Source organism: Huiozyma naganishii, chromosome 1 (assembly GCF_000348985.1).
Source record: "Huiozyma naganishii CBS 8797 chromosome 1, complete genome".
NCBI classification, from domain to species: domain Eukaryota; kingdom Fungi; phylum Ascomycota; class Saccharomycetes; order Saccharomycetales; family Saccharomycetaceae; genus Huiozyma; species Huiozyma naganishii.
Window position 1 is genome coordinate 1181382 of NC_035922.1, and position 22763 is coordinate 1204144.

Sequence of the window (22763 nt, forward strand, 5' to 3'; positions counted from 1 at the left end):
TTTATTCGAACTTTATTTTATTTTATGGTCCTTCGTAAATAATGATGTTGTCTTAGTGTAGAGGAACTGGGACCTGGGACCCAGCGGCCGCGGTACATAGATGCGCTGCTGCTGCTGCTGCCCGTGCCTCCGCGGAGTCCTCAGCGTCTCTTGTCAACCTTTAAAGAGCGGGTCTGTGCTCTGTCCTGCGGACTGAGCACCCAGTCTATGGAATTGACGAGCTCCTCCTTGATGTCGCCCGTTCTGACGTCGAAGTCATCGTCGTCGAAGCCCAGCAGCAGGACAATCTGCGTCACCCTTGTAAAGTCCTCCCGTAACGAGTAGTTTAGGCCACAGATTGTGCTGATGAAGAGACTGAGTTCCCTGTCCAATTTTACGGCGCCCAACTCGTTTACCCGCAAAGCCCACACGCGCTTCTCGACGAAGTTCTTGCAGAAGTCGGTCAGGAGAAGCAAGAGCGCGTGGTGCGCGTCTCTGTATAGGACGTTCTGGTATGGTGTTATAAAATTTGTCCACTTGACGATAAAGCTGTTGATTTGGGACAGATCCTCAAAATCGTCCGTGTTCGCGATGTAGTTGTTGTCCGTGCCATTGATGAACAAGTCGTTTAGTAGCCGCTTGACACGGTGCAGAAGCGCCGTTTGGAACAGGTACCGAAGCCCCCAGTGGGACAGTTTCCCCGTTTGCTCACTGATCTTACTCTCTGCAGACCGCAATTGGTCTGCGATCCGGTGGCAGTCGTCGTTGAAGGGAAAATTATCCGGCAGCAGTCTTGCGTTCTCCTCGACAATCTCCTCGACAAACAGTTTATGTGTGGCGATCTGGAAGAAGTACAACGTGTTGATGTAGATGAGGTACTTGTGCAGCCGCAAGATGTTGATTTCGTCGTCGTTCCCCTGGTCGTCCAGCTCGTTTGCAACGACGACGGACTGTAAGTTCGATTGGATATTGGCGAAGGCGCCTCTGAGATTGAATTTCCCAGTCGACTGTTGCATCTGATACTGTGTCTGTGGCGGGCCATGGTACCCTGGGCTCCCAGCTTTGGCCATCGGACTGCGGGCCCTCTCCTGGGGGGTTTCTTCGTCGTGCGGGATGTATTTCCTTAGCGATGGAATGGTCCCATTGTTCAATTCCTCCTGTAGCCGCTTGAGTCTCTTTTGGACGAAGTTGACGAGGAAATCGTTTGTGATGAACTTCACGACGCTGGCGATGAATTCTGCGAGGATGGCAAATTGGCCCGTGTTGACAGTGCACACGAGACTTTGTCTTAGGAGGAGGATGACGTCCTCGAGGACGGAGCTGATGGGCCACGATGAGGGGTCCTCGTGCGGGATCAAAGTCGTTGAGATGAGTGGGTTGATATCGGGCAATTCCTCCAACTCGACACTTCTGCGTGAGGACCTCGCTAGGTACTTGAGGTTTAGATCTTGGAAAGTGTGGAAGATGTTTTCGTCGTGGAGTTTCCTCATGAATGACCCGTCTGTTATAGGGTTTGCCAACGTGAGCGGGCCCTGTGTCTCGTTGTTCTCCTCCCCCACGGCGGAAAACTCTCTCCATCTGACGGAGAAGAACCGGGAGTACATGGACCAGTTCTGTAAGAACTGCGAGAATTCGTTGATCAGAGTCTTCGCTGCTGTGCCCTGTACCTCTGCTGCAACGGTGTCAAGTTTCGTCTCCTTGAAGTAATTAAGGACGAGGCAACTCTGCAGCTCCACCTCTACTTCGACTTTGGTCATGATGAAGGGCATGTACTCGAGTCCGTACGCGCGCTCGATGATCTTCGAGTGTTCATTAATGACCGTGGACGAGATCTTGAACAGTTGTAAGAGTACCCAGTGGAACCCTGAGTCCAGTTTCAGCGCCGTTGCTATGAATTTCTGGTTCTCCTGGGATATAATGTCTGTAATGAACTTGCTGTAGAGATCTAACCCCAATGTGGGTTCTCCAATGAGGGGGAACAGTTTAAAGTAGAAAGTGAGGTCGTCGATATTGTTTGCCGCGACCGCAGCGGTGAAGTTCGCCTTGAACAGCGTACGTAACTCGTCCGTCCATTGAGCGAGGATTTCCCCAGCTGAGTGTGGCATCTCTGGAGTCGGAATCGTCGCGAGTGCAAACTGTGAATTGACAATCTCGCTGGGCAACTCGTTGATCTCGTTGATCGCCGTTGCCGCGACGAGGTAGTCCCCATCTTTCAGCGCGCCCTGTATCAGCGAGATGTTATTCTTAAGGGACCTGACGTCATTGAGGAACGAGTGCGTCTGTTGTAGAAACTCCCTCTCTGCGTCTGTTGTTGATATTTCCGTGTTTATACTGCGAGCCTCCACGTTTGAGTTACGTACAGCGTTGAGCGCCGTATGGAACTGGGATAAAGTCGAAGTGAGCCCGGTCCTCCTCAATTCAAGTCTGCGGATCTGTTTGTTGTGTACGGTGTGTGACTCAGCGACGAGTTCATTCAATTGAGCCGCTGTCTCTGCGTGATCTGCCCTGACCATGTTTTGCAATTTCGTCACTTGGGACAGAGTGGTCAGTTTGTCTAGCAAGAGCGAGTATTTGGCGAGGTTTTTGGACAGATGGTCGTCCCATTGAGTCTCAGCATCGGGCATTTGAACTGGAGCACTGCACTGCACTGCTAGTGTATCGCTTGATCTGTTCGAAGTGGTATATACAAAATATGAAGAAATTACTGGAAAATTAAAGATAATTAAGATACTCGAAGGTATACATAAGGTAGAGATAGAGAAAGAGAGAAATACGATAAAGAAAGATACAATAAAGAGTTCGAGGGGGGGGGGGGGAAGAATAGTAACATTGGGAGCAGCCTACGCTGCCGGTTCTACACGGCCACGGTTGTCTGTTCGGTGGTTGTGGTTGTGGTAGTTTGAGCGTGCACTGGTGCGCCTTCCTCGTTATTCCACAAGTCTCCGTCCTCCCCGTGTTGCTCCTCCTCGTGCGGTTCCCCCTGGGCGTGCGCCCGCTCGATGTCCGAGTCGGACTCGGACTCGTAATCGGCGTAGTCCTCCTGCTTGAAACTCAAAGTGGGCTTGACCTGCGCGTAGTCCAGAGTCCACTCGTTCAAAGCAGCCTCTGCGTCGATGATGATCTGCTTGGAGGCCTCGTACCCGTCGTACGCGGGCCTGGTCTCCCCCGGCGTGACTGGCGAGTCGTCTAGCAACTCGAGCAGCGCCTTCCCGTACCCTGCGATGAGCGCCACCTTCTCGGAGTGCTCGATCATGGACTCGAACTGGTAGTTGAACGCAGCCTTTAGTTTGGACCTTGTGATGTTGGACAACTGTGCCTCTGCGACCAGGGACTCTGCCTCAGCACGCACGAGCTCCTGCTCGAGCACCTCGATCTTCTGCACGTTATCCGGTTCCTTGTACCGCATAAACGCGATCCGGTCCGCGACCTTGTCCTTCCGGTCACGCGAGGGCTGCACGGAGTTCTCAATGTCGCGAACCGACTTCATCGTCAAACGGTACTGGTCGTAGCGGTCGATGAACTGGTCATCCAGCTCGGACATCTCGTACACAAGCACGCCCAGTTTGTCCGTGATGTCCGAGACGTCGTCGTCGTTCTCGAGCCCCCAGAGCGACAGCTGCGTCGCCGCCTCGCGCCGCTCGTTCGCCGCGGTCTCCATTGCGCGCAGCACGTTCTTCTCGATCTTCACCAGCTGCGACAGCTTCCGCGAGAGGTCCGGGCCCATCGCGCCCGCGGCGTTCCGCCGGAACGCAAACGCGATCCCGCCCTTCCCGAAGAACTTGCCCCTCGTCGACGCCGTAGGTGGCGGAGGGTTCTGCAACTGCGCCGCCGTGGGCGTCCTAGCGTTTCTCAACGAGTACGTCTTGTGCATTGTACTTGCTGCTGTCCTGTTGTAGTCCTGTAGCAGTGCTGTGACGTGCTTCCCCGTTCTGACCCTGCAACGCAACCAGCACACTTATATACAGCGGGGGGAGTCCCCTCGGACGCAGCGGCAGCCGCGTCTCCCTTGAAATTTGAGGGACGCGGCGCTGCGGGGCGCGGTGGTGGGGGGTTTTGGGGGGGGGGGGTGGGGCCGGCTTTAAAGGGGCGGGGCGTGGGTAGACTGGGTGGCAGACTGGGCCTCCCGGCAGAGTCACAGCAGTAGCGTTGGTCGACAGACATTGAGGTGAACCTGTCGATATCATTGCCCACGAACATTGTGCTCTTATCGCGTATTCAGCACGTCTTTTGGAACACAGGTGCGGGACTGGAATGTTGCAAGTCCGCCCGCCAAAACCCGCCGCGTCACGTGAATGCGGGATCTTAATGGCTAGCTGCGGGATTCTGCGTAGGCCTGGTGCGGAATTGAACTCCACATCAAAGCAGTTTTCCATTACCCGGAGTGCTTTATTTTTTGCACAGTAAAGGGAGCGTGCACTGCAAGTAGTCACAGTCTCAGATAGCGCCCACCACTGTCACTGTTACCCCGGTTGGGCAAATACCCGTGTGTGTTTCTAGCACTCGGTCATCCTATCACGTGCAATTCCGCAGGAGAAAATTGCCAAAAATTTCAATTCCGCCTCACGTGACTGCGGAATGTGCACGTGATGGGATAGTGCTAAGTACGTGCTGGAAATGCTATAGCAACAGGGTCGCCCCGACTCGGCCGATCATAACTCCACTCACATTATCAACCTCTACATTTGCACCTCGGCATCGCAATTGTAAATAATGTGTTCATTTCTAGAAAGTAAAAGCCAGTGATAGCCATAATATACGATTGACAGTACTGCTGTAGCACTTGAAATCCAAACTCTGCCAACTTGTATATAGATAATAGCTTGTCCTTCACTGTGCAAGAAAGCAATGCGTTTCGGGTAATGGAAAACGGTCTCCATTTGCGGAATTCATTTCCGCACCTGATTCACGTGATCAAAAACATTTTTTCTTCGTGCGGAATTCAATCCCGCAACTAGAAGTTAGGGCTGCAGCCTGTGAGTTAGGGCCCGGGAGGGTAACCGGGTGCAAATTTAAATGGGCATGTGATTAGGGTTTGCAATTTGAATTGGAAGTGGAAGTTAGGGCTTCACGGGTGCGATGACTCAAATAAGACAATCTCGATGATCCCCTGCCAAGAGGTATCGTTGACAAGTGGCCCCGTGGACAAGTGGTCTGCCGGTTTCTGGAGATTGGTGCTGTGATGGTGCATGGCGATGGTGGTGACGGCGGTAACAATGGGACTCTGGATGGCCCCCCTCAGCGCCTTGTCGAGTTGCTGCAGCGGGATATGCTCCGCATCGGAGGTCATTTGACGATGCAGGATTGCAAGGCAATGGTGTGGTGTGACCCCCATGGTGGGTGCAAATCTGTGGGGACCACTGTGTTCCGTAGGGGACACACCGTGGTGGTGCGTGTTCAACAGCAACCGGACCTACCACAGCTAACACTCAAATTTGTCACGGCGCAGAATCACACTAGAAGAGTGCTCAATGAGGCTGCTGTGCTCTACGCGCTCCAATGGGACAAACCTTGTAGCCATGTGGTGCAGTTTCTTGGCGTCACGTACCTTGGGCATGAACAGTACGCAGCAATAAGGAAAGACACACAGGTGCCAGCCGTAGTTCTTGCTCTGTACAATACAGATCTCGAACAACTCATACAGAGAACGCGTAGTGCGACGCTCCCGCAGTGCAGAGATCGATGGTGGACTCTGTACAGGCAGCTCTCAACAGCGCTTGCGCATGTTCACCGCGCGGGCGTCGTCCACGCGGATATCAAGACATCCAATATCCTCGTCGACACATCCACACCAACGCTAGCTTTCAAACTCGCGGACTTCACCGCATCGTTCTTTCTCGAAGGTGCGCACGAGGGTGGTGGCCCTGCATTGGAGACTACATTGGAGTACTCACCCCAGAGTGCGTCGTCCGGGGGGTCGCAGGGCCCCACGCAACGCGGGGACGTTTACTCCCTAGCGTTGTGTCTGCTTGCGTGCATCACGGGGAGAGAACCTTACAGTGAGTTGCTCATGGAGAAGTTCCACTCGTCTGCAGTCTCCGCAGCATCGACACAGTGGCTCATTAACGCAATATCAAGAGACGACCCGATCGCATTGAACGTCCTTGAAAACACTCACCTGTACGACGAATGGGCCGCGGAACTCACAGTCGTCAGATTGATGCTCAGAGGGAGGACGCTCCCATTGGACTGACCCGTCCGCTCACGTTTTGTACTATTATTATAACTATACACTTCTTACACATCCAATATGCGTCACGCATCTATATCACCGTTGATGATGGCATTCAGACGCCTCTCCTTCTCTAAGTCCATCTTCCTCGTATTGATCTCGTAATCCTTCTTGATTCCGACACGGTTCCGCACAGACACATCCGTCAGTGCATCATCCGGGAACGCAGGGTGCTCGTCACTACACTCCCTCCCAACGGGGCAAAACCCGTTCAAGTACCGCTGGCAGATCCCATTCTTCTTCACGTGCCGGTTCTTGCACTGCGCACCCTCGGAGCAGAACCCAAGGTCGTAGTACTCGCATCGCGGGATCCGCGACTGCGGGTCCACGTGCAGGTACTGACAATCCGGTGACTGCGTACAGTACCCGTTCTTCGCGAAATACACACACTCGGGCATCCGCCGTAGGTTGTACTCATGCAAGTACTCACACTGGTCGTTCTTCTTGCACAGCCCGCGCAACCAGTGCTTGCACACTATCTTGTTGCTGAAGTTCGGCAGTATGTGCTTCATGGGACAGTTCGAGCCACGAGGGCACGACCGAACACCAGCACGCGCATCGTAGTCGGGACACACGGGGCGGTCAGGGTCCCTGCTGAACTGGTACTCCTGCCGCAGAAACGGTTCAAACTTCAACTGGTACCGGTCCGTGGGCGGGTGGATCACAGACATTATGGGTAACAGGCAACCAACCAAACTGTACTAAAAAAAACCACACGAATGTCGTCCACCAGCGCCGCTGACTGTTGCAAACTCCACCACCTCCCTCTTCTTGCGTTTCGGTCACTATGTGAATCTCAAAGAGTTGAACTTATTTTAAAAAGTTGATATTAGAAGGCTTTTGCCACAGTGTAACACTACAAAAACACCACCACCACCACTGTAAACGGTACAAGCATACTATGGCGTCCGACAACGAGGATGAGATTGTTCAAGAACCCGTGGTTCAGATGGTCCCCAACTACGAGGTTTCAGACAGGGCGTTCCTGCTGAGTTTGCCCTCCATTGGGGAGCAAGAGAAACAGGAAGCTAGACAGTTTATACTGGAGACCATCGAGAAGGAGGAGATGGCTCCTTATTACAAACACCTTGCTGGGGAATTGGACCAGCTGCCCTACGATGACGCCCTGTACCAGCGGTTGAAGGCCACGAACGACCAGAAAATCAAGGAGCTGAGGGACAAGATCACAGAGTTGGAGTCCAACGACGAGGGCGCACTGGAACTGGCCAACGGATGGGCAGAGCTTGGGGCATACTACACGCAGATTGCTGATTTGAAAACGCACACAAGGTGCTCATGGGGGAGGGCTCTAAAATGTGCCATCTCTCTCGGGGCCAAGATCGATGTACTGTTCATGGTGGTGAGACTCGGCTTCTTTTACGACAAACAGCACTTTGTCAAGGAGAAACTCGAAGAGATTGAGGCGCTTATCGAGAAGGGTGGGGACTGGGAGAGGAGAAACAGGTACAAGACGTACTTGGGTGTCCACTCCCTCGCCGTGAGAGACTTTAAGAAGACCGCAGAACTGCTCGTGGACTCCCTAGCGACATTCACCTCCGTTGAGCTGACCTCTTACGAGAACATTGCAACGTATGCAAACGTCGCTGGTCTGTTCGCTCTGGAGAGAACAGACTTGAAAAGAAAGGTCATCGACTCGCCGGAAATGCTGTCCATCATGACCTCCACACCGGCGTTGCAATCCATCTCATCGCTGACCATTGCCCTGTACACGTCGGACTACGCGAGCTTCTTCCCCTTCCTGCTGGAAACGTACGACAAAGTGCTCATCCCTTGTAAGTACCTGAACAAGCACTCCGATTTCTTCATTAGGGAGATGAGGAGGAAAGTTTACGCCCAATTGCTAGAGTCGTACAAGACTCTTTCGCTGAAGTACATGGCTACTGCATTTGGCGTCTCGGTCGAGTTTTTGGATAACGATCTCGGGAAATTCATCCCAAACAAAAAACTCAACTGCGTGATCGATAGGGTCAACGGGATCGTTGAGACAAACAGACCAGACAACAAAAACGCCCAGTACCAATTGCTCGTGAAACAAGGTGACGGTCTGCTGACCAAATTACAAAAGTACAGCACGGCGGTCAAATTGACAGGTTCTGATCGGGTGTAACATTCGAAGTGTGACTCGCTCGTTACAAAAATAGGGGAACTATGTCATAAACTGTATACGATGAATAACTATTTTACGTTCATGTACGTTTCAAATACATGGTATGAGACTGTATTTTGTTGCAGATTGGAAATCCGGCTTTCGTACAATGTTACATCGCTTATCGTCATATAAAAGGTGAAAACAGTTCATCGACAGTTTATGTAACTCTCCTATATAATGCGCATACGGGGGAGGAGCTTCCGGCGTTCGGCAGTGACCCTCTGCTGGGAGACCCTGTCACACCTCAAACATGCGTAGTGCATCATCATTCTTAGCTTCCAGCATATTTCTGTAATTGCACATGTTCTGTCCAATTCAATTTTTATTTATTGCGGAAGAGAATATTTAAAAAAATGTTATTATTTCGAAGGTTTCCCTGTGTTATTTAAACCGTAGACTTATATATTAAATATAACTAAAACTGAAGTGAATTGAATCATCTACTCTACTATAATAGCCACGGCGACAAAGACTCTATTCAACACATAAACATCTAGCCAGCTCTATCAGTTGAAGAAAAACAATTTCTTAACCCAAATTGCAAGGACACTCTTGTTTCAATACTTTGTTAGATTTTAAACTGAAAAGAAAGCGGCTCCATATGTATTTAAACAATTTACTCTGATGACCAATTGGGCCAACTAATAACAGAAATAGCAGAATGTATTTTACCTTCAAGTGTGACCTTTTTCCAAATGAGAGCGTATAAACTGTCCGTAGAAAGTACGAAATTAATGTTTTTACACCGCCCACATAAACTCTTTTATTCAATGACTGAGAAGTAATTTTGAAGAAAAGACGAATGATTACAGTACGTGGCCTTAATAAGCTTTTGCTAAAAAGTTTCTATTGAGGTCATTGAAGTATCACTTCTGGAATCCCATTTTTGTGAAGATATAGAACACCGAATAATTTGGAAACTAAACCCGTACATTGAACAGGTAAAGAGTCACAGAACTTGCGATAATTCCTTAAAGGGTTTTTATATAGTTAATATAGTTTTTGGAGACTGTTATAATTCTGATCGAAGCTCTCGAAGGATCTTAGCTTGTTGTTGGTTGTTCCTCTGGACCAAGACATCTCAGGATGTAGTTGTTTAACCTGTATTATAGGAATTCTTGCCCTGACCGTAGTGAGAAAGAAACCTCTAAATAAAATACAAAATTAAATATTAATCTTGCTAAAATTCTTCGAGAGAAACGAGCTATATCGTGTGCTTTTATATGGTTAATTCTGAGATGAATAAACCACTTCGTCCACGATGTAAAACTTTTCCTATTCGGCTATTCCTGACCAAAGAGGAAATGTTTTGGCTTGTGTTAGCTTTCATTTTACGCGTTACTACCGAATCTGGGTAAAAACGCGTGAATGACAGCTGGCGAGACCACTACCTCAATTGTAGCGTCTCTAATTTTACTTCTTACCGCATTTCTGTATTCATCTGCGGAATTCCAACAAATTCAAAACCCAGGAAGTCATATTAGCACTTAATATGATGACTGGATCTTAGCGCCATTTGACAGCCGTAGTATTTCGTCAAACAGTTGATCGCAAAATTTCTTCCATCTTGGGTCATGAAGGAAACTCCATTACCGAGTTATTTATAAAACCTTAAATACGATAGGTCACCGTACCAACTATTTAGTAGAGCTCCCAACCAATCTTCTTATCAAGCGTTTAATTGCACTTTCCTGACGCTACCAGGGTTTTTTTGTTTACTTAGAGGAGCCTTGAGCTTGAGCCTCTGTAATATGTTGGAATTTTTCCAACATATTTTAACCATATTCTATATTCTGTCTTTATTAGTTATTGTCAAGCTGCTCAATTCTCATATAAAACTTAAAAATAATATTGTTATTTTTTACAGCAAAAAATACTTTTTTGAAATTTTAAAGCCTCTTTAGCTTAGTGGTAGAGCGTTGCACTTGTAATGCAAAGGTCGCTAGTTCAATTCTGGCAAGTGGCATATTTTTGGAGCCATTTTGGCAAATTATATATTTTTGGAGCCCGAACAAGTTGCAAAACTCGGCTCTTCTGACGCCTGCATCCCGGTAACTAGAGGTGCAGGCGGCCCCAATAATGACCACACTAAACAGGATAGATGAGAATTCATCAAAAAGGAGAGTGTACATGCTTCGAAAAAGCTACTTCCAGAAGAACTTAGTTCAGATGATTAGTGTGTTAGGTTTTATTCTCATAGTCTTGCCCCATATTAAGTACGGTACCTCGTTACTGGTGGTTTTCATACGGTATAGCATACAAGTCCTCTTGACGAAACCATTCCCAGATGATGAGCAACTTCTGCTGATGGCTCGTCGTATACAATGGAGGACCAATCATGGGAGACACGGGGAAAACGCGAATACTGGAGAAAGTACCGATGATCAATTGAGTTGGATACCCGGTGCTTTCCAATCTACCTCAACCAATGTGGCTACTGTTACCGAAGCTATGGAGCAACAAACTGTAATTGCCAGTAAGAAGTCTATTCGGACGGTACTATTCCACTCGTCCTTGACCCTTAATATCATATTTTTGGTCTGGGCACTGTTCCATCCAACCGATTTTGCCGGTAAACTAGACGGCAAGATACCAACAGAAAGGGGTTTCAATAATGCAGCATCTCCATTTTACAGTCAACGAGGTTTGCTCGAAGGTGAGTTCAGGGGCTCGTTTCTATTGCATCTAATCGGGAACCCTCTACCGACAAACAACATAACGAGCAATCTTGGAATTCTCTTCTACAACTTGCTCATACTAATGGCACAATTCACTTTATTCACATTAACATGCATAAATTTCAGCGGCATTGACTACAAGGAACCTTTTGATGATCGATCTCTGGTAAGTGATGGCTATGACGGAACTGTCTTTGTTATCGGAATAGATCATACAAACGCCATCAACATTATGCTGCGCCCCAGAAACGAAATTGAGGACCGTTGAAGTAAAACTTTGGCTGATCTCACTAATAAAATTCATCCAAGGAATCTGATCATACATAGGTAAATATACAAATATGATTACCTGCGGCCCACCGTACTAAAGACCTTATGGCCGAAGGCAAATATAATATTAATGCATTTGAAACTCTCCTCCACCTTCTATCATTGGCTGATTGGACAGTTCTTCAAATACTCCGCCTTGTTCTTCAAGATTCTAACAGACTTGAAAAAAATTTCCTCGGGAGTCATGGCACCCGTGCTTTCGACATTGAAAATAAAGTGATCCCTCACTCTGCCCAATTTGACCTTATCTTTGAACTCCTCGTATCTCAGGACTTCTCTAGAGACTGTGTCTTTTCTGGCGTTCTCTACAACTGCCTTCCCCTCAGAATCAATGCCGATTACCCCTTGTGGGAAACATGCTTGAAATCTTTTGGCTGACTCGCCTGTTATTGGTTCCAGAATATTGATATGAGGTAGTAGTCTATACGAGGCGGTAGCAACTGGGGAGAACTTTGCGTGGTCGCTACCAATACCGAGGATACAATGCACTCTCAAAGATATTTCCTGGTTTGGTCTTAATTTGGCCAATAGGATATCTGGATCAGAGGGTACGACAGGGCAGTCTGCAAAAGTTTCTAACTGTTTCCCCTGTGGTTCAAACCTCAGGTCACGGGCGTACACACTGGAGTTTTTGTAAAGAATTTTTGGATCGGTGCAGTCCTTTGGAGCATTTAGGTTCCGGGTGCACTTAACGTTTAGCGTCAAAACAACAGTGTTCTCATCCGTGAATTTCTCCTCCTCCGACAAGCTTTGATCAATCCATGTCAACATATCAGGATCAACCTTCAATGGGATCATACCGATTCTGTGTGCTAGGACCTCATCCTGAATAACGGACGTATTGTTCATAACGTAAACGTATTCCGCGGCGACAGAAGGAACTTCCGAAATCATGATACGACGAAACGCGTTCGCAACAGAAGTGTCAATGTGCACAAGGTCGAAGTTGGCCTCTCTCTCGGACATACTAGAAATTTTGATGTCAAATCTCTCTCTAAACTTCTCAACATCCCATGCATTATCTCTAGCAGAGGAAAACCCAGGAAAATCGTTGGAAACTGTGTTGTTGACACGATTGTATTCAATACCCACAATATTAGACATCTTGGCGGGCTGGTGCTGCTGTGTTTGAATGCTTGATCTGTGTGCTCAATGCTCCCAATTTCAGAGCTCATCTCTAAAAATTTGTCAAGAAAAATTTTATTTTTCAATATTTTTCAGTGAAAGAAATCCAGTTATAATTTAGTTTGGTTACCCGATTGCGAGAATATACTCTTATACACTGATATTTACGGGCGTGCATACCTTTTAGTTGCTGGTTGCCGGAACATCTCGTAGGATCAGAATCCATCAAACTCATTACCCGTTCCATCGTCAATGTCCAGCCGTTTTCTCCCACCGCTATTTCTCAGTTCTGAGAATTCTCTGGCGGCAATTTGCTTCTTCACCTTCTTGGTCATGCGAGCAATTTCCTCCTCAGCGTCTGCCGCTTCTTGTTCCGCATATTGCATGACGAGTCTACGACCTAGCAAATGCACACCTTGTAGTTGGTCCATTGCATCTTCTGCCTCCTTTGGCAATAGAAATTCAACAAACGCAAAACCTCTGGTGGATTTGTCGAATTTCTTGGGGACACGGACAGATTTGAGCTGGCCAAACGAATTGAATAGTTCGAAGACATCCTTCCTGGTAGCTTCGAACGGCAAATTCTTGACAATAATCTTCCCGCTCTTGGAGTTTTTGTTAGAGCCGTGCGAGCTGGTGTTGTTGCTTTGTCTATGCGAAAGTTTCAGTTGAATCTTATGGCCATCGATAACTTCACCGTCCATCGCTGAAATGACGGCGTTTGCTTGTTCTTTCGTCCTAAACTCCACGAAGCCGAACCCCATGGATAGCGTATGTCCCTCACGTTTTGGATCTGGTTTCGTCTTAACCTGGGCGACAACAAACCCGCCAAACTTCTTAAATCTATCTGTTAGTTGAACAGATGTTGTGCTAAAGTTCAGGTTTTTAACGAAGATGGACACCGTGGGACCATCAATGGCATCGTCATCACGTTCATGGGCATCTTGTGATACTTCCTCCTTGCTCTTGTTCCCTTCCATGATATCGTGCACAGATGGTTTTATTTCAACAGCCGGCGCGGTTTCCTTCTCCATTGCCTCATCAGCAGTAGCATCTCTAGCAAAACAGTTTTTGGGACCCTTTTCTAGATATATGATACCGTCTTTAAACCTCTTGTATGCAAGTTTTGTAAAAGCCGCCCTTGCTGACGGAATATCCTTATACTGAACAATAGCAATTGTACCTGCAGGGGGCAAAAGCAACCTCTCCAACTTACCAAATGGCAGGAACAGTTCGCCCAATTCCTCAATATTGGTACCAAAGGGGAAGTTTTTCACCAAAATGACTCTATCGTCCCTATCACTCTGAGTTCTCATCTGTAGGAATTTTGTGAGGTCAACGCCCTTAGCTTCAAAATATTTCCTCACATCACCAATAACATGCGCTTCCGCTAGCGCTTGCTTAACAGCGGAGTTTGAATTTTCTGCATCGATCAGGTCAGATTTTTGCATGCCGAGTTTGTTGGCAACGCTGGCCAGTACTGCATCCTGGTTCATGTACAGCGAGTTCCACGAAAAGGACTGTTTCGAGGCAGTGGCTTTCTTCTTCAACTCACGCTGTTTCTTTAGCGGCATGTTTTTCAAGTCGAACTCGTCTAGCCTATGGTTTTTCTTCGATTCCCCCGGTAAAATGTGCAGTAGTCTTCCCTGGAAGATTTGTTTGTCCAGCTCTATGTAAGCTTGGATAGCATCCTTTGGATTTTTGAAAAGAATATACGCAAACCCCTTCGATTTCCCCGTTCTGATATCCACCGCGATATGGACCTCCTCGAGTTCCCCAAATGGACTAAACAAGTCCCTGAAATCTTGTTCTGTAGAGTTGTACAAGATATTACGAAGAAAGAGTCTACCTGTTTGACCAATCTTCTCCAGCGCGACTTCTTCCTCAGATTTTTCCGGTTGAGCGGGTTCCACATATTCGGGTTTAGCATCCGTCGCCTCCTCTTCTTCCTGTGGTTGTGTTGGTTTCTTTACAGGTTCATTGGCACCATCCTTGATTCTTACACGTCTTTGTTTGAACCAGTCTAAATCAGATACTTTTTCATCCTGGGCCAAGTTATTCTCGCTGTTGGCAACTGCGCCTTCATCCAGCTGGTCAAGCGACATCATGGGTTCATCACCTTCATCCGCCTGTGTCTCTGTTGACTTCTTATTCAACTCTTCATACTCGTCATCGCTGGCTGTCTCTTTGAGCAACGCCGGCTCGTCTTTCTTCATTGCCAATGCGTGAGCGAGCAGCAGGTTCCCCTGCGCGTTGTCCGCCTCGTCGTTGGCTATGGTACTTTCCGTCTCCTCCGTTTTATTGGATCCCACTTTCTCCCAAGACGCCACATGAGCGCCCGGTTTCATGGTCTCAATGAACTCTTGTAGTTGCTTGTCCTTTGCGATCTCCGCGTCGATACCCCTGCTCGTATTCTCAGGTACATTTTTCTGCTTTTTGTTGGCACGGGCAGACTCCTCCTCCTGTGCAAGCTGTGCCTCCCGTTCACGCATCCGCTTGTATGCCTCCCGTTTCTTCTCCCTCATTGACTGCGGGACTCCCGGGTCGGCAAAACTCTTTGCCATGCTGACCTCGAGCTTCGCCGTGTTGATATACGACCCATTGAAATAGTTCACCGCGTCGTGCGCATCCGCCTCGTTGCGAAACCCAATGAAAGCAAACCGTCTCGACTGTCCGTTTTTGTCCTTCAGAATCTTAACATCCGTGATCAGCTCATCTGTCGTGTTTTCGTGGTTCGAAATCAGCCTCTTGTTGAAATGGCTCTTCAGACCGTCGTCGGTCAGGTACGTCGGTAACCCTTTTACAATAATACGAGACATGGCTAATATATTCAAAGAACACAATTGCTTATTCTTAAACAGCTCTCAATACAGAGGGGGGCCTGTGTCTATACATCGAAACTTGAATACAACTTGCGATGAGATGCCGATGAGCTTTAAAATTTCAGTCATAAAAAATTTTCAGTCTTCAGTAATGTTTCTACTTTGGGATTAATGTATCCGAAAAGGGAAACTATTTCCTCTTTGGAACTACGAGTCAGGTTCCTGGCAGTCAGAAAACAGCGCCCAAATCAAGAGCCACACATCTGACCGCTACGCATGCGTGGCAACCCAACTGACAAGTCTACAATGCCCGGTGACCGACTGAAACCTTATTGCGAGGAGTCGCCAGCAACTTTCACCGCTTATTTCATCTTTTGTGACACCGGCCACGCAAAAGAATCGAATTGAATCATAAAAAATTTTTCATTCTTTGGAATCATATCAAGTTGAAGGCTCATATTACACCGTTTGGAGGTTTTGATATTGACAGTACTTAGCCTACCGATACCCTGCTGCGTAGCGAAAAAAACACACACTATGAGTGATCTGGACAAATTGCCCCCCGTGGATCCCGCAACTGGGGAGATTATCATCAATCCGTTGAAGGAGGATGGTACCGCTAAGACGCCCAAGGAAATTGAAAAAGAGAAGAAGAAGGCGGAGAAGTTGCTGAAATTCGCCGCTAAGCAGGCCAAGAAAGCGACGAGCGACAGTGCCCCCAAGAAGGCCAAGAAGGTCAAGAAAGAGGTTGAGCCGATTCCTGAATTCGTCGACAGGACGACCCCCGGGGAGAAGAAAATCTTGGTTTCGCTTGAGGACCCAGCTTTGAAAGCTTACAACCCTGCAAACGTCGAAAGTTCGTGGTACGACTGGTGGGTCAAGTCTGGTGCCTTTGATCCTGAGTTCACTGCCGATGGTAAGATCAAGCCAGAGGGTGTTTTCACCATCCCAGCCCCACCACCAAATGTGACTGGTGCTCTCCACATCGGACACGCCCTGACCATATCTATCCAGGACTCTTTGATCAGATACAACAGAATGAAGGGGAAGACCGTGCTGTTTTTGCCTGGGTTCGATCATGCCGGGATTGCCACACAGTCTGTTGTCGAGAAGCAAATCTGGGCCAACGAGAAGAAGACCAGACACGACTACGGGAGAGAAGCGTTCGTTGAGAAAGTGTGGGAATGGAAGGATGAGTACCACAACAGAATCAAGAACCAAATCAAAAAACTGGGTGCCTCGTACGATTGGTCGCGTGAAGCGTTTACGTTGGACCCAAGCCTGACCAACGCTGTCGTGGATGCGTTCGTTAAATTACACGACGAGGGAACCATCTATCGTGCCAACAGACTTGTCAACTGGTCCGTCAAGTTGAACACTGCCATCTCCAACCTGGAGGTCGAGAACAAGGATGTCAAGGGCAGAACCCTGATGAGCGTTCCAAACTACGACGAGAAGGTCGAATTCGGTGTGTTGACGTCGCTTGCCTACCCAGTCATCGACTCCGATGAGAAATTGATCATTGCCACCACTAGACCAGAAACATTATTTGGTGACACTGGTATTGCCGTTCACCCAGATGACGACCGTTACAAACATTTACACGGCAAGTTTGTGCAACATCCTTTCCTACCTAGAAAGATCCCAATCGTCACCGACAAGGAGGCCGTTGACATGGAGTTTGGTACTGGTGCAGTCAAGATCACCCCTGCGCACGACCAGAACGATTACAACACTGGGAAGCGCCACAACCTGGAATTCATCAACATCCTCACCGATGACGGGTTCCTGAACGAAAACTGTGGTCCAGAATGGGAAGGTATGAAGAGATTTGACGCCAGAAAGAGAGTCATTGAACAACTCAAGGAAAAGGGATTGTACGTCGGCCAAGAGGACAACGAAATGACCATCCCTACCTGTTCCAGATCCGGTGACGTCATCGAACCCTTGCTGAAACCGCAATGGTGGGTTGCCCAGGGAGACATGGCCAAGGATGCCATTGCCGCAGTCAAGGAGGGCAAAATCACGATTACGCCTAAATCATCTGAAGCAGAGTACTTCCATTGGTTGGGGAACATTCAAGATTGGTGTATTTCGAGACAGTTGTGGTGGGGTCACCGTTGCCCAGTCTACTTCATCAACGTAGAGGGTCATGAAAATGACAGATGTGACGGCGAATTCTGGGTTGCTGGTAGAAACATCGAGGAGGCGCAAGAAAAAGCTGCTGCCAAGTTCCCTGATGCCAAATTCACTTTGGAGCAGGACGAAGACGTTCTAGACACCTGGTTCTCCTCCGGGTTATGGCCATTCTCCACATTGGGCTGGCCCGAAAAGACCACCGACATGGCCAACTTCTACCCCTTCTCGATGTTGGAGACCGGGTGGGATATCCTGTTCTTCTGGGTTAGCAGAATGATTCTGCTAGGTATCAAATTGACTGGTTCCATTCCATTCAAAGAAGTGTTCTGTCACTCGTTGGTGCGTGATGCCCAGGGCCGTAAGATGTCCAAGTCTCTCGGTAATGTCGTCGATCCATTGGACGTTATTGCAGGTATCAAGTTGGACGACTTGCACGCTAAGTTGCTCGGCGGTAACCTGGACCCAAGAGAAGTCGAAAAGGCAAAACTCGGCCAAAAAGAATCTTATCCAAACGGTATCCCTCAATGTGGTACCGACGCGATGAGATTTGCGCTTTGTGCTTACACCACTGGTGGTCGTGATATTAACCTAGACATTCTACGTGTCGAAGGTTACAGAAAGTTTTGTAACAAAATCTATCAAGCAACCAAGTTTGCTCTGCTGAGGTTAGGCGACGATTACAAACCAGCGGACAAGGAAGGTTTGACGGGCAACGAGTCCCTAGTTGAAAAGTGGATTCTGCACAAATTAACAGAAACTGCAAAGAACGTCAACGAGGCACTTGATAAGCGTGACTTCTTGAACTCTACCAGTGCCATTTACGAATTCTGGTACTTGGTCTGTGACGTCTTCATTGAGAACTCCAAGTATCTGATCCAAGAAGGTACCGCCACTGAGCAAAAATCCGCCAAGGACACTCTGTACATTTTGTTGGACAACTGTTTGAGGTTGATCCACCCATTCATGCCCTACATCTCTGAGGAAATGTGGCAACGTCTACCAAAGCGTTCCACGGAGCATGCCCAAACCATTGTCAAGGCTTCTTACCCAGTTTACAACAAGGGCTTTGACAACGCGGAAGCTGCAAACGCCTATGAGCTCGTTCTAAACGTCACAAAGGAGGCGCGTTCTTTGCTAGCCGAGTACGGTATCTTGAAGAACGGAAAAGTGTTTGTCGAATCCGCTCACAAGGCGTCGTACGACACTGCCGCCTCACAAAAGGACTCGATTGTTTCCCTTATTAAGGCAATCGATGAAGTTACCGTGGTATCCTCCGCTGCGGAGATCCCAGAGGGCTGTGTTCTAAAGGCTGTCAACCCAGATGTGAACGTCCATCTACTGGTGAAGGGCCACGTAGACATCGACGCGGAGATCGCCAAGGCGCAGAAGAAGCTAGAGAAGGCCGCCAAGTCCAAAGAAGGTATCGAAAAGACGATCAACAGCAAGGACTACGAGTCGAAGGCTAACGAAAAGGCAAAGGACGCCAACAAGGTCAAGCTAGAGAATTCCGTCGCGGAGATCGAGGGTCTGGAAGCCACCATCGAAAACTTGAAACGCTTGAATCTGTAAGATAAATAGGTACCGTTATGTATAGAATTATTTTTCTCTCAACCAAGTAACTAAGTAATACAACGCAGAGACGACTATCCCAGGGATGCGGAGAGGACGGTCTTTCCAACTTGCGAACACGCATTCAGCAAACAGCCCAAAAGATGGAAGGGAAGTTGCTAAAACAATAGAACAAGAATTACGCGAAATTTTCACGACATTTTTTTTGTCCAAATTCTCAAAGAGTTTCTCGATTACTTAATGTGATCAACTTCATAGTGCGACTCCTATACCGTTTGTTCTCTCCCTTGGGTGCTGTTCTGCCGTCTTGGGCCAGTTTGCATAATATTAAACCGAATTTTGTTTTCACTTACTTCAATTTGAGATGAATCAAGCAACAACAGGGGCAGTTAAGAAGGGCACGGTGACGACGCATGATGTTTTACTGTATATCCCGAACAAGATCGGGTACCTCCGTGTGATCACTGCTGTTTTGTCGTTCTTCACCATGGCGGGCCATCCTATGCTTACCGCATGGCTATACGGTATTTCTTGTCTGCTGGATGCGCTGGACGGGACAATGGCGAGAAAGTACGACCAGTGCAGTCGTTTGGGCGCCGTCTTGGACATGATCACCGATCGGTCGACCACCTCCGGGCTGCTGTGTTTTCTGTCAATCGCGTACCCACGTTTGTGCGTTGTCTTCCAATTGTTGCTGGGTGTCGACCTGTCAAGTCACTACATGCACATGTACTCACAGTTGTCTGCGGGGAGTGCTTCGCACAAGTCTGTCAGTAAAGAGTCCTCCAAGTTGCTCCACTTGTACTACACGAGGAGGGACGTTCTGTTCTGCGTCTGTTTCTTCAACGAGACTTTCTACGCGGGGCTGTACCTGGCGGTCTTTGAGAACCATTACACTTTCGGGAAGTGGCTGGTGATCATCAGCACACCACTTTATTTATTCAAGCAACTGACCAACGTCATCCAGCTGCAAAGAGCAGCGATGATCTTGGCATCTCTTGACGCCAAAGACGCTAACGAGAAGAGGGCGCGCGCCACAAAGGAATAAGCCACGTGCTATACACTCTCATATATATGTACACTTACTTTTACCTCCCATTAAAAAAGAATACAAAAGTGGAAGCGAGCGGCGGTGACCGTCCTCCTTTCGACAAACACCACTACAACCAACCGATTGTCGACCGCGGCGATCACGGATCAGAGGTCTCGAACGCAACTGAGTAACACCTGCAGCGACTCCTTTTCCTGCCTTTAAACCCCGAAAGAGAGGCCTTTTGAACAGCAAAAATCAAATAAAAAATAGGAATTGGTACTGAATATAAACAGGTGTCGCGACTACGCACCTGGTGAATTCCAAGTTCAATATTTGCGGAGTCGCCAGCTGCTTAGTACCGTTAACCGACTACGGCGAGAAGTCTGTTGCTATTTTGTTTTTTGTTTCTGCTTGTTTGTGCTTTTTGATACCGGCCCCCCAATGGAACAGCTAGTCACATTTCTAACGGGTCTGCCCGCCCTACCGATATTTGAAGAGAAGATCAACCCATTTTTGAGTTCCCATAACTTGATCTCCTCTCAGTCCGTTCTAGACAACTTACATACCGTGCTGTATATTGCAGTGTTTTACCACATTGTATATCTAATTGGTGCGTGGGCTGTCTTCCCTATCCCATCCAAATGGAAAGTCAATTACGATGAGACCCACGCCAAGGATGAGGAAGCGCGGTTGCACATTCAGAGACATAAGCATAAGAAAGTGAAGCATCTGTCCATTCAGGCGTCTATCCATTTTATCTCGTTCCTGCAAACCGTCGTCGTCCTGTACCTGTCCTTCGTATTCTTTTTGGACCGGAAAGTGTCCGGGTCCGAAAGTTATCCAGACTCTGACGCGCGTATCTTCGGTGAATGCCGTGAGACCCAACTCGTCTGCATGTTTGGATGCGGGTATTTTATCTGGGATGCGTACATATCCGCATGTCACTCCACTTTCCCCTTTTTCGTGCACGGCGTAGTCTCGACTGCCGCGTACTACATCGGACTCAAGCCGTATCTACAGTACTACGCACCCGTGTTTCTCATGTTCGAGCTTTCCAACCCGTGTCTGAACATCAGGTGGTTTGGGCTCAAGTTTTTCCCACAGGAAAGCAAGGTCTGCAACCTGATCTTGCTTTTGAACAACCTGCTGCTGATGACCATTTTCTTCTTTGGCAGAATCCTGTGGGGCTGGTACCAGACGTTCATGCTGTGCTACGACTTCTACAACGTCCGCAACGACCCACGGTTTATGTTGTGGGACACAGTCATTGTGGTCACTTGCAACTTGACAATTGATCTGCTCAACGTCATCTGGTTCTCCTCCATGGTATCCATTGCCGTTAAAGTCTTAACTGGGACCAAAACCGTCCAAAATGAAAAGAAGACTCAATGATCTTACCACAAGCAGACAACGTCAGCACAATCATTGATGTATAATCTACGTAATTGTTTTGTTCGCATCGCTTTACCGCCTTTGTAACTAGTTGTACCTTTATGTACCTCGCGATGATCCCCCTCCACCGCCAAAAGAAGAAAAGAATACGATAAAAGAAAAGGAACCCCGCATTTAATATCAAACGAAACACGCTGGGGGGTCGACAAGACGAGGCGCCAGCGGGTGTACCACAACATGCCAATCTCAGAACAACTGTACAAGAGCATACTTCTATCGAGGAAATCTAAAAGACTACCACCATCGAAAGTGGCCGCGGTAGCGAGCCCACTGCTGACCAATTTTGAGAAATGGTCCGGGAAGAAGATTAGACTGAACCTGGGAAAAGTAGAGTTCGAGAATTTATCAGAGAATCTGTTTGCACAGGTACTCTCTTCTCCAAACAGGCTGGATCGAATCAGTAGATTGAAAATGCCCTCCGATTTGCTGCTCCAGATGAAGTTGGACTTGAGCGAGTGTTCAAAGAGCCTGAAGCTGCCCTTACACTCGGACAAGTCTGGCAAGAACTCGTACGTAGTCAATTCCCTGGCCATGCTGAAGAGCAAAATAAAATCTGCCGCCTCAGTACTGCCCCTCCATATACTCGCATCGAACAACGCCAACATGAAGGGTGTTGCGTTGAACAGGGATAAACTGTTACGAGACTACCAAGACAGCATGACGGAAACGATTGCTTCACAATTAAACCGTGTTTCTCGCGTCCCGAAATCGGTCAACCAAAACGACATATTCGTAGTCTACGACGACAAGGCTACATCAGCAATTGAACTGAGAGAGGTTACAGACCCAACAAACTCCAAGACAAGCACCCAGGTAATCGTGTTCAACTTTGCCCACTTGGCACCTTTGCAGCCCTTGAAACAGATCATAGATTCAACAACAGACAAAAGAATCCACCTGTCGATGGCCTCAAATCAAGAGCTCATAAAACTGATATTCAAATATCTTTCATTCTTAACTTGATCAGAAAGAGGCCTTTCTTTTCTCTCCATCTCATTAATGCATTCGACACACTAGCTATAGAGGCCCTTGCTACACAAATATAACGACCAAAACCCGCTCGGGGATCGCCCCCGGAACACAAACAGCTGCACTATTAAGGGACGAAGAGAGCTCTCAGATTTTTGCGGGAAAATAGACTTTTTTTTGTTCAGTTACAGAGAGATGAATATGGAAGGGTTTGAGGGAGAAAAATAAAACATCAAACCGAGGGAAATCCATGAGGTCTCGGAAGCAC

At 48.0% G+C, this 22763-nt stretch overlaps 12 protein-coding genes and 1 non-coding gene across 13 annotated transcripts; 8 read left to right on the plus strand and 5 right to left on the minus strand.

Moving 5' to 3' along the window:
- Positions 1–140: 140 nt before the first annotated feature.
- On the minus strand, positions 141–2603 carry COG4 (Golgi transport complex subunit COG4; the record flags this gene model as incomplete). The annotated part of the gene is made up of 1 exon (XM_022611223.1): positions 141–2603. The coding sequence occupies one exon, from the start codon at positions 2601–2603 to the stop codon at positions 141–143; it is 2463 nt and encodes an 820-aa protein (XP_022462653.1).
- Positions 2604–2833: 230 nt separating this feature from the next.
- On the minus strand, positions 2834–3850 carry KNAG0A07550 (Eisosome component PIL1/LSP1 family protein; the record flags this gene model as incomplete). Its single annotated transcript, XM_022611224.1, has 1 exon — positions 2834–3850. The coding sequence occupies one exon, from the start codon at positions 3848–3850 to the stop codon at positions 2834–2836; it is 1017 nt and encodes a 338-aa protein (XP_022462654.1).
- Positions 3851–5158: 1308 nt separating this feature from the next.
- ISR1 (putative protein kinase ISR1) lies at positions 5159–6169 on the plus strand (the record flags this gene model as incomplete). Its single annotated transcript, XM_022611225.1, has 1 exon — positions 5159–6169. The coding sequence occupies one exon, from the start codon at positions 5159–5161 to the stop codon at positions 6167–6169; it is 1011 nt and encodes a 336-aa protein (XP_022462655.1).
- Positions 6170–6231: 62 nt separating this feature from the next.
- YTH1 (cleavage polyadenylation factor RNA-binding subunit YTH1) lies at positions 6232–6879 on the minus strand (the record flags this gene model as incomplete). Its single annotated transcript, XM_022611226.1, has 1 exon — positions 6232–6879. One exon carries the CDS (start codon positions 6877–6879, stop codon positions 6232–6234), a length of 648 nt encoding a protein of 215 aa, XP_022462656.1.
- Positions 6880–7109: 230 nt separating this feature from the next.
- Positions 7110–8336, plus strand: RPN7 (proteasome regulatory particle lid subunit RPN7; the record flags this gene model as incomplete). Its single annotated transcript, XM_022611228.1, has 1 exon — positions 7110–8336. The coding sequence occupies one exon, from the start codon at positions 7110–7112 to the stop codon at positions 8334–8336; it is 1227 nt and encodes a 408-aa protein (XP_022462657.1).
- A 1936-nt stretch (positions 8337–10272) lies between these two features.
- KNAG0Atrna8T lies at positions 10273–10344 on the plus strand. The gene has a single exon. It is a non-coding gene; the product is annotated as a tRNA-Thr (tRNA).
- Positions 10345–10457: 113 nt separating this feature from the next.
- On the plus strand, positions 10458–11324 carry GLD1 (Gld1p; the record flags this gene model as incomplete). The annotated part of the gene is made up of 1 exon (XM_022611229.1): positions 10458–11324. The coding sequence occupies one exon, from the start codon at positions 10458–10460 to the stop codon at positions 11322–11324; it is 867 nt and encodes a 288-aa protein (XP_022462658.1).
- A 161-nt stretch (positions 11325–11485) lies between these two features.
- Positions 11486–12490, minus strand: RPC40 (DNA-directed RNA polymerase core subunit RPC40; the record flags this gene model as incomplete). The annotated part of the gene is made up of 1 exon (XM_022611230.1): positions 11486–12490. The coding sequence occupies one exon, from the start codon at positions 12488–12490 to the stop codon at positions 11486–11488; it is 1005 nt and encodes a 334-aa protein (XP_022462659.1).
- A 236-nt stretch (positions 12491–12726) lies between these two features.
- On the minus strand, positions 12727–15330 carry MRD1 (RNA-binding ribosome biosynthesis protein MRD1; the record flags this gene model as incomplete). The annotated part of the gene is made up of 1 exon (XM_022611231.1): positions 12727–15330. One exon carries the CDS (start codon positions 15328–15330, stop codon positions 12727–12729), a length of 2604 nt encoding a protein of 867 aa, XP_022462660.1.
- A 540-nt stretch (positions 15331–15870) lies between these two features.
- On the plus strand, positions 15871–19041 carry KNAG0A07620 (uncharacterized protein; the record flags this gene model as incomplete). Its single annotated transcript, XM_022611232.1, has 1 exon — positions 15871–19041. One exon carries the CDS (start codon positions 15871–15873, stop codon positions 19039–19041), a length of 3171 nt encoding a protein of 1056 aa, XP_022462661.1.
- Positions 19042–19405: 364 nt separating this feature from the next.
- PIS1 (CDP-diacylglycerol--inositol 3-phosphatidyltransferase) lies at positions 19406–20089 on the plus strand (the record flags this gene model as incomplete). Its single annotated transcript, XM_022611233.1, has 1 exon — positions 19406–20089. The coding sequence occupies one exon, from the start codon at positions 19406–19408 to the stop codon at positions 20087–20089; it is 684 nt and encodes a 227-aa protein (XP_022462662.1).
- A 426-nt stretch (positions 20090–20515) lies between these two features.
- ALE2 (Ale2p) lies at positions 20516–21466 on the plus strand (the record flags this gene model as incomplete). Its single annotated transcript, XM_022611234.1, has 1 exon — positions 20516–21466. One exon carries the CDS (start codon positions 20516–20518, stop codon positions 21464–21466), a length of 951 nt encoding a protein of 316 aa, XP_022462663.1.
- A 237-nt stretch (positions 21467–21703) lies between these two features.
- RRG8 (Rrg8p) lies at positions 21704–22489 on the plus strand (the record flags this gene model as incomplete). Its single annotated transcript, XM_022611235.1, has 1 exon — positions 21704–22489. The coding sequence occupies one exon, from the start codon at positions 21704–21706 to the stop codon at positions 22487–22489; it is 786 nt and encodes a 261-aa protein (XP_022462664.1).
- Positions 22490–22763: the final 274 nt, after the last annotated feature.